We start from the raw sequence: 10,324 nt of genomic DNA, 5'->3' as shown, positions 1-10,324 counted from the left end.
TGCCGGAGGTGGATGTGAGTAACACTGCGGATGCGGGGCCTGAACACTGCTGTTGTGACGCTGATTACTATGAAGACTCAGAATACGGAAGCTTCGACCCCGTTGGGTTTGTGGCCGGAGCGGCGACAATTGTCCTTGGTGTTCTAGCAATGTTAGTCTCCATGCCACGGTATGACGAAAAAAGATGGGTAAGATACTAGTCCACGAATGTGGTGCGGAGACTTTAGACCCCACCTAGGGGGAGCTCGAGGGGGCTAGCCTCTCAGCTTCACATCTAGAAGGCCTTTGAAAAGTGGTTTAAAGACGTGAACAGTCTAATAAAATGGAGGAACGAACAGTTGAACGCACGGTTGAAGATCGGTCACCACCACCATACAATATCCCCAACGGGCTGGTGCCCGAGGTCGACGCCCCCATCCTCGTGTCGGAGTTTGCACTGTTTGACCGAGCCCTCACCGAATACGAGACTAGTAGAGCCTCCTTGGGAGACGAGGATAGTAGTAACACCCTTTGCAATCATGACAACCTAGTCACAGAAGACGGGGTCACTAGTTGCTTAGAGTGCGGGGAGCAGATGCAGCGCGTGATCGCGCACGAAAGGGAATGGGGTTTTTACGGACATTCCGACGGCAAACGGTCTTCGGATCCAAGTCGGGTCCAGGTACGTAGGTCTGAGGATAGAAATATTGACAAGGATGTGGAGGACATGGGTTTTAGCGGGGTAATTGTAGCCAAAGCTAACGAGATATACACTCAGGTGACGAAAGGCCAGATTTTTCGCGGCGACCCACGGAAGGCGATCGTCTTTGCGTGTATCTACTACGCCTACAAGATGTCCGGTAAGTGTCAGACACCGAAAACCTTGATGGAGACTTTTGGATTGAGCAGGAAGAGTTGCCTTAAGGGTCTAAAAATCTTTAGTATTAACGCGCCTAAAGATTACTTACTACACGGAACGTCTCCCACCGTCGTGGACCACATTCGCGATGTGATGGATAGATTCTCGGCGTCCCCCGCACAGAAGGGAGAGGTGGTCCAACTCTACTACAGATCTAAGAATCGCTCGTCTGAGTTGAATCGCGCTCGCCCACAATCCTTTGCGGTCGCTTTAACCTATTACTGGGTACGGCTAAAGGGGGTCGATATTACACTTAAAAAATTATCCGAGAGAACGGGCGTCTCCGAGTTAACCATCAGTAGGAAAGCGAGAGAAGTGGCCACAGTCCTGGGTACGCCTGGTGTGGTATGATGTCTCCTGATTTCCAGAGAAATCAGGATTTCCAGAAAACTGTCAGTTCGGAGTAGATGTGAATTAACACGTCTAAAAAAATTCGAAAAAAGTGGTTTAAAGACGTGGATGTAATAACAAAATGGATATGCAAAGTGCTGGGAGTCTTACAAATCTTACCGTGGAGGATCAAGCCGCCACCTTGGTGAGGTGGGGAGCCACAGACTTTGACGAGGCTATGGCACGCGCGGCGGCGGAGGGGTGCGTCGAGGCCGTGAGGTTGTGTAAAGAGTGGGGCGCGTCGGATTTCGACGAGGCCATGGCGAGCGCGGCGGAGAATGGGCACGCCGAGATCGTTAAGATGTGTTGTGAGTTGGGCGCCTGTGACTTCGTATATCCAGCGTCCATGGCCGCGAAAGGCGGGCACGTAGAGGTTTTGAAAGTGATGGACGAGTATTGTGACGACGAAGAGGCCATGATCTGTGCTATGAGTGCTGCGGCGGAGGAAGGTCAGGTGGGGGTTGTTAAGTTATTGATAGATCTAGGTGCCGATGTCGATGTTGGTTGGGCCACCGATGAGGCGGCGTACAATGGTCACGTTGAGGTTCTAAAGTTGCTTAGAGAAAACTTCTGGGAGTTTGACCCGAACTATGCTATAAGACCGGTCATCGAATCCGGTAACGTTAATGCTGTGAGGTTGTGCTTGGAGTGGGGCGCGACCGATCTCATTTGGTCTATGGGCCGCGCGCGATTCTTGGGTCTACACGAAATTGTCGCGGTGCTACGTGCGGCGTGGAGGTGGGGTCTCGTGCATGAGGAGCTCCCGGAGAAGCTACACAAGGTGAGATTCCGTAGAAAGCTGGAGGACGAACTAATGCCAGTAGCTTGGCATCCTGACAGGTTTTGGGATTGGTGCATGGATGAGCAAGAGAAGGAAATGTTGGGAGAATGCTTCGCCAGGTAGACGTCGGCCGGCTAGAAGGCGGGTATCGCGTGTTGGATTGAAAAGTGATTTAAGGACATGACCGGTTTGATAGAAATGGAGAACCAAACGGTGAAAGACCCGAAAGTATCCCCCGTAAAGCGAACAACGGATTATAAGTGTCTTCATGGCAGAGTGAAATATTATTGCAAAGATTGTCACGGATCGCAAATCTGCCCTCACAACCGGAGAAAAACGCGGTGCAGAGAATGTAACGGCGGTAGCATTTGTGAGCACAGACGAGCAAGATATGTCTGTAAAGACTGCAAGGGGAAAGGGATGTGTGGACACGGCAAACAGAGACCCTTTTGTAAGTTATGCGGAGGGTCTCAAATATGCGAACACGATAGACAAAAGCACCATTGCAGAACGTGTAACGGAAATTAGCATTGACCCACTCAGTTTTGTAACGCGTCTCACGTTACAAAACACATACATTCCTAATCGCCCTAACAACTAGCGATTCTGAAAATAGGTTTTGTATTTACATTGAGAGTTCGCGGTCGCCAGGGTGGTCTGGTATGCACACGTGAACAGGTATTGTTTTCTTGCGGTACGTCACATCCGTCCACATGCACCCCGCATGTTACCGGAATAGATACCAAGCTAAACCAGCCGTAAAGGCTGTGATCGTGGCAAGGTTAGTTTCGTGCTGTGTGTTCGTGGGTTTAATCACGTCCGGCTTTGGGTTAGTTTTCGCCTCCGGTTCCGGTTTGTGAGCCGTGACTGACTCGGTATGAGGTAACACAATCTTTGAATGACCCATATTATGTTTTGGGATCGTTTTTATCTCGTTATTTATCGGATTCAGCCCCAGTTTCATATCAGTGGTGGCTTTTTGTAACTTGTTATTATAGCCAGCGATCGAAGTGTTGTTATTTATCACAAGATACGATGGACTTAACCAACAACCGAGGGCGAAAGCCAGGTCTAGTTTTTGTCTCGCCTGTTGTAAAGCAAACTGATACCGTTGTATACTTTTCGATATACTGTTTTCCACCACCGCGCTTTCAAAGAGTTTCGTGAAGACCTGTTTCGTTTCCTGAGCTGAACCGCTATCACCGACGATTGACGACCGGGTCTGAACTTGCGCGCCTAGAATACAGTAAACAAAGGCTTCGATGCTCTGGTTTATCCTAGACAACCCAGCTTTGGTTAACCCCAGTGATTTTTCCGGAAAGAACCACTCATACTGAAACCCAGTTCTAAGGTCTTTCAGGTACTCGATCTCAAAGTGATTCATGTGTTCGTGGTCGCTTTTGGCAGCGTCCCATTCGTCGTGTAATTGATCAATGGTGCCATAAGGCTTATACTTGTCGTTAGAAGATGACAAGCCGTGATAATCGTAGTTATAAACATTTCCCAACCCATGGTTTATCGGTCCAAGGAACCGGAAATCGCTGCCAGTTCGGAACTCTGTCCTTAATTTTTGGTAAGCCGCTTCGCTGTAAAAGTTTTTATTCCAACTAAAGAGCCTATCTTTCGGAAGAGGGCATTGTAGCTCGTTTAATATTCGTCTGATAGTGAAAATGATGTGAAATCTGTAGAATGACCCCACTTGAGAGTCGTCAATCATGTCACGCGTCACACCACATCCAGCAGTCGCGCAAAACATAGCAAAATTTAAGGCTTGACTCCAATAACTGAGGTTCGAGGCGTCGAGCCACCTACTAGCCTCCTTTGCTGTTCTGAATACAAGCTCGCTGTCGGTGAATATGTCCCTAAAAACAAAGTGTGTCTTCAGCTCTGGTGTTATAAAAACATCGAAAGAGACGTAATTATTTCTCGTAGGGTTTTCGTCCCACGGCAATATCTTGTACTCTGCACGCGCGTCTAGTCTGTATTGTTTTGGGAACCCAAACAGTTGCTGGATCGTTTCCTTGTATGCTTGTGTGTCGTCAGCGACTAGAAAATCCTGGATATTCTCAGGTTTCCAGCTGTCACCGGGGAAGTGGTATAACGTCTTGACTAGATTCCCATTCTTGTCGAATGGATCGTATTCGTCCCCATTGAAAACGAATTGCACATTGCCGTGCTCGCCGGCAGAGAACCTGAAGCGTGAGTAGTAGGGGTACCTTTTCACAAATTCTGTAAACTTCATCTTATATGACATATAAGATGTTTTTAAATCAGTCCTTTACGCATCTCAATTCATAGATCCATCCGACGGGAGTTCTCTCGTACAGAAATTTCACCGAGCGGGTCGACTCGCCAGGTCTTTCAAAATCTCTTCTCTTACTGTTTCCCTCAGCTTGGTAATGTTTACGTTTTTTTCGTCCTCTCTTACCGACTTTTGACGGATCTGGAGCTTTAGAGCCTCAAACTTGTCCAACTCGTTCAAGATTAAAGAGAACTCTTCGTCTGATATTTTGTTGTCTTTTAAAGCTTTAGAGACCAGGTCGCGTATGCTATTTACTTTTGCCTTTGCCATCGCCGCTGTTTGGTCGTGCTTGGAGACTTTTTGCGACAGCCGTTTAGAAACCGCCGCACAGCCTACAGAGGTGAGACCGAAAACACCAGCCAAAGCACCCAACGGAACTCCAACGATGATGCCCAAACCTGACAGAGAAGTCCCCAAACCACTAGACCCAAGAATGACGGATAAGAGTCCTAAGACCACACTTAACTTTGAAAACACGCTCTGCCCTCGTTTATACTTTTTCCTCACATTCTCGTAATGTTTAACTTCTTGTTCCAAACTTCCCAAAACATCGTGGGTCTTTTGAAGCCTGAAGTTATCACCCGAGGGGCTGACCCCTCGGGGTACGTTCGGGTAGATTGAGTTGTACTCTTCCATAGCTTTATTATGGGGAGAGTTTATTCTTTAAGTGATTTCTAAAATTAGACGTATCGGGTAGAGACCGCGCTCTATTGTGTTTCCGTCACCGCCCTTTATACTAAGACGGAGACTACTCACATAACCGACTGATGTGGTGCTAACCCGTACCGGATCGCTTGGATTGAGGTATATCTTTCCTTCATCAAGCTCTACACTTGCTAGGATTTGTGAGGGCGCCCCTTGTTGGAGGGAGTCAGACGCGTTCACAAGATCGCAGTGGATAAAAATAGCCTCGTGACCTATCATCTTTATCTCGTGGCGAGTGTTTGCTTCCAGCTCCCTGGTCTTGAGTCCTAACAGGCAGGCGAGCGGCTCATTCAACACAACGTTTCGATGAACTTCGAGTGACGAGTCTCTAATAGAGATTGGCTTTTCACCGAGACGCAAACCCTCGTCTATTTGACGTTTTAGCGTCTCGACCGTATGCCGCCCCGCGGGGATCCTAAGGATAATGTTCTCACCGTCGGAGACCGTTCCCTCGCTTGAGAGACTGTTACAACGATTATGAAACGCACATCCTCGCAGCGCAATAAACCGCGGCTTTTCAATAGGGTGTTCTAAATAGACGGTAAAGTCACCAACGTTCCCTTCAATGTAGAGTAATACCATTTGTTATGATTTCCGTCTCCTTTTAAATCGTTCTACGAAATACAGGACGACAGCGACGATGAGAAGCCATGCGTTTTTAGCTAAAAAGCCTACGACTTCACCCGCCGTTCTAAAGATGAAACTGGCTATCGCACCAACCATTCCTGGGAGTATTTCTCCTAATTTCTTGCCTATTGTTTTAAGACCGTCTCCAACGCCTTTTGCAACACTTGTCAAACCCGTCTTCAGGTTAGAGACAATAACACCGATAACAACGCCCACAGCGGTAACGACAGCAGCGACTGTAAATCCGTATTTCTTAAAAATCGCTTTGACACGATCTTTCAACGACATTCTCTCTTCAAGATTTTCTCTCTCCAATTGATTCTCTTCCAAAGTCTCATCTATGACAGAATTTCTTTCGCTGAGCTCTTCGTTTTTACGATCTATAACTCTTAGTCTTTCTTGGTTAGTTGTTTCACTTCGTTCCTCATTATTTTTTCTCATTTGCTCGGTGTTTCTCTCTTCTTCTTCTCTGAGTGTATTACCTGTAGCGTCTAGTTCATCGAGTTGAATCTGAATTTGCTTGTACTTTCCGGATCTGATTTTGTCGTCAACACTCTTCCGCACCGTTCTATCCTCATTATACAACCTTTCTGGTCTAGTCCAACCACCTTTTCTCGCAGAATAGAAGGAAATGAATTGTTTCCCTCTTTCATCCGTTGAAATCTGAACTAAATTTTTATCAAGATCTGGATATTTCAATAACAAAAGGTCTACCCTAAGTGCGTCCGTTGAAGAAGAACCCCCCATATTCTGTAACTCCATGTATTCGGGGACAACCCTCCCGGGGTTTCGTGTTTTCCATAAGTCGGTCAACCTCCCTATCACATAGCTTGCACCTCTACCAAATCTGTTTGAAATCCTTTCATTCCATGATTCTCTTCCCTCACCATCGTTTGGAATAAGAGAATCATAATCTTTGTCTACAGTAGTATTCAAATCTTCTCTACCTTCTTCTGTTGTGGGATCAAAATCTATATCCATTTCTTATTTTGTTTGAAAATAAGAAATCTTTAAGTCGTGCCGGCTCATATCCACCTACTCGCTACATAGCCAAGGGCTAACATTCCACCTCCAACATATGCCATCTCTCCCATCTTTTGGTTGCTACTTGGTCTGTAGTAATCTGAGAGCTCAGGCTCTTTCAAATCAAAATCTGGATGTGTTTGAGCGTATAGTTTGAAGGCCTCATCCGTCTCCTTATCATTCTGGTCTGCACGAAGTTTATTATTATATTCTTCCCCCAACCAATCCTGATATTCCTGTCGTTTTTTCTGCCAATCACCCATTGCTTGTTGATACTTTTCAAGCGCTTTATCGTGTCTTATTTTTTCTTTATCAACATGAGTAGCGTCAGAAGATAAGTATCTCGCTAGGTAACTCCCTCCAACGAATGCCGTCGCATTAAGAATAGCTCCACCAATCATAAATGCTATACTCGCCATTTATTAATCAATCTATAAGATCTTTAAGTCGCCTACAGCGGTTTTGGCAAAATCTTTTGTGTTTCCAGATAATCTTTCAGATACATACTACCGGACAGGACAGCAACCCATTTAGCGTAGTTTGTGACACTCGACGAAGGGTCGCTGATAAACGATTCTTTCATAGCCTTTTTAGCAACATAACCCATACCGGCGGCTAATCCGATGATGACTGCTGAGTCGGTGATCGTTTTCACAAGTTTGTTTTCAGTTGACATGATTTTATTTATTACAGATTCAGATAATCTTTAAATCACAACATTCCTATTTTTGGCGTCGCGTTCGGGAGGCTAGCCACTCGAGCGGCAGGCCTCTCGAAAGTTTCAGTCTCGTTGGCGTTGATCTTGGGCGTCTTTTTGTAAAAACGCATATACATATCCAATGCGGTGAGCCCTATTCCAACTAGAGCCAGTACAGTTGTAAACGATAGCTCTGGAATCCAAGCGTCCGAGAGGCTATCCCCTCGAGCTCCCTCTTGGTGGGGTGTCTCTGCTCGTGCAGCGTCTTCTGAACTCGCCTCCGCCTCGCGTTTCATCTCCCTAGCAAGTGCTTCTCTACACCTCCTATTATATTCGGCAACTCTCTTACCAGCAGCGACTTTTATAGGATCTTTCTCCTTAGCGGCACTCTTCTTCCTGGGGGGAGGGTCCTTTGTGATTTGCTCAACCTCTTGATTTTCGTCAGACATGATTCTTTACTCTGGATAAAGAATCTTTAAATCACATCATGCTCAAGAGCTTGCTCAGGTGTGCTCAGGTGTGCTCAAGAGTTTGCTTAGGTGTGCTCAGGTGTGCTCAAGAGTTTGCTCAGTTGTGCTTGGAACTTCTTGAAGTTTGTTGGAAGTCTCCTGTGAAGGTGTTAGTTTAACATGCTTAGCGACCCGAAAGAGACCGCTAGCAAGTGCTACCATCCTTCCTCCCTTCAATACCAAGAGACCTGCAAAGTTTGACAATTCGCGTTTAACCAACTCGTCGTTCTGTAAGTCTTTGCTAAGCGCTTCGGTGTCATCTACAGGAACCACGTAGGAAATGACTTGAGACACCACTTGAAGTGCTGATTCTACTAATCCATCAGTAACTTGTTTGCCTAAGACGGTCTGGTAGCGAACAAAGTACTTTTCGACGTCTTTCGCCGGGAGCTTCTTGATATCCCCTAAACTCATGTCCACACCAAGAAATTCCTTCGTAGTCCCAAGAGATGCGAGAATAGCCAGCGATTCTCGTTTGACTTCAACATCATCTTCGGGAGGCTCGCCCTTCGAGCTAGCCCCTCGGGCTCCCTCAGACTCGGGTTTCTCTTCCATGTAATCCTCGACGCTTGCCATCTTATTTTGTAAGTAGACCAAGATGTTTTTAAACCACTTCGAGGGGCTGGCCCTAGAGCTCACCGCGTGGCAGGAATCTCCAAATAACGTTGGAATGGATGCCGTAGACAGAAACAGAGTCTGGAATACTTTTCAGTTTTCAGCAGTTCGACGAACTTTTTACGAGTCTCGACGTCTAAGTCACCCCCATAATCTTCAAACAGTGTTTTGGTACCGATTTGAGATGGATTATGGAATGTAACCACACAGGCGACGTTATCACGGAAGGGCTTTGCTATGGATGTTAATTGTTGCGTCAATACCCACACTGATAATCCTTCGTGTCTCCCTGAGAACGCTAGATTGATAAACTTGTTCGAGCGTTGCTTTAGATCTTTCGATACAGCACAGTCATCCAAAACGAGTAACGTATTTGTACCAGAAAATAGCACCGCACAATCTGTTAGTAACTCGTTAATCTCATCGGTGTTACTAGCATCCGGCGATAATACCAAGAAACGTTTATCTCCGTGAGCAAATCTACGGTAGGACTTGTTTTTCGCATAAGTCGGACAAATCAACACAATGTATTCAAACACATGCCGGAACGGCCCTCGGAGCTGTTCCGTGAGGTACTTTGTCTTCCCACAATTAGTAGGTCCTGTGATAATACAATGAAAAGGAACTTTTTCCCGTAATTCTTCCATTCTTTTTGTATTATCACACAAGTCCTTTTTAATACATGATTGCTCTCAAATTCGAGTTCATAACCTCCATCAACGCGTCGGCTACTACAAACATGTAGCAGGTGATGTTTCCCGTTCCTCCAACTTTTCGTTTCATCTCGAGTTTTACTCCGTCTCGCGTGTTGTTCAAGACCAGACCTCCTCCGTGAATGCTGTTATCTGGATGTGCCCTCAAGTCGACCCACAGAGCAAACTTGTTATTAGCGTAAAAATCCTTTTGCTTAACACCCTCTCTACCGAAACGTTTCTTTACCGACTCCCAGAGGTCCGGCGGTGTCATCCCCTTGGAGTAGAGACGGTTTGGCATGCCATCCACATTAATGTTGATCGATGTGATACTTGGATTGACAAACTTTTCGGAATCCCTTGCTCCTCCTGTGTAGCTCTCTGTGAACAGACACAATATCCCTGTCATTGACCTCCTCGGCAGATTAATGTGCTCGTTTATGACACCATCATTAGGTTTGGAAATGGTGAACGTTTTGTGGAGAATGACGTTCTCGTAAAAGAATCCTCTACCAACCTGATAAGCCGACAACGCCTCACGAGCCAAGTATTCACTTGAGATGCAAGCATATTCCAACTCGAGGTTTGTGATTGTGTACGTTGGAGTCTTGACCGTGTCAGCATAAACAACGACGTCGGAAACTGGGGCTAGAGTAATTTCAAAGATTAGCGGATGAGGTAACGCCTTTGGATAAAAGACCCCATGCTCGCCGAGAATAGGATGGTCGAGTGGAATGCAGTACTTGGTGTTGTGAACTGCTGCAAGAGCTACTTCCTTAGCATCTGATGTCGCTTTGTCACCTGCATTTGTCCTGAGCTTCCTCATGTTTTCAGAGGAGATACCTTGTTTTATTCTATCCTCACGATCTTCAGCTTGTAAGTATAAGTCGTGATAGGTTTGGAAGAGATCGTATCTTTGAGTATCCTGTAGTGTTTCTCCACCGAAAAGAATCTTGAGCCTTGACACTAGGTTCCGGCCAACGTTGTTGACGAGAGTATTATTCGCGTGTCCTGTGACGTTTAAGTCAAATAGTAAGGATACACTACCTGGAACAATCACTACATTTTCAGCAAGTTTTGGAATA

The 10,324-nt window shown here is 46.1% G+C and overlaps 1 protein-coding gene across 1 annotated transcript; it reads left to right on the top strand.

The window, feature by feature from the left end:
* The first annotated feature begins 322 nt into the window (after nucleotides 1-322).
* On the top strand, nucleotides 323-1,249 carry LOC125562949 (transcription initiation factor IIB-like). The gene has a single exon (XM_048727307.1). The coding sequence runs from the start codon at nucleotides 323-325 to the stop codon at nucleotides 1,247-1,249; it is 927 nt and encodes a 308-aa protein (XP_048583264.1).
* The last annotated feature ends 9,075 nt before the right edge of the window (nucleotides 1,250-10,324 follow it).

The sequence above is a fragment of the Nematostella vectensis genome, chromosome 5 (assembly GCF_932526225.1).
Source record: "Nematostella vectensis chromosome 5, jaNemVect1.1, whole genome shotgun sequence".
Taxonomy (NCBI): Eukaryota; Metazoa; Cnidaria; class Anthozoa; order Actiniaria; family Edwardsiidae; genus Nematostella; species Nematostella vectensis.
Note: the sequence above shows the minus strand (reverse complement) of the source record. Positions and strands in the feature narration are given on the sequence as shown.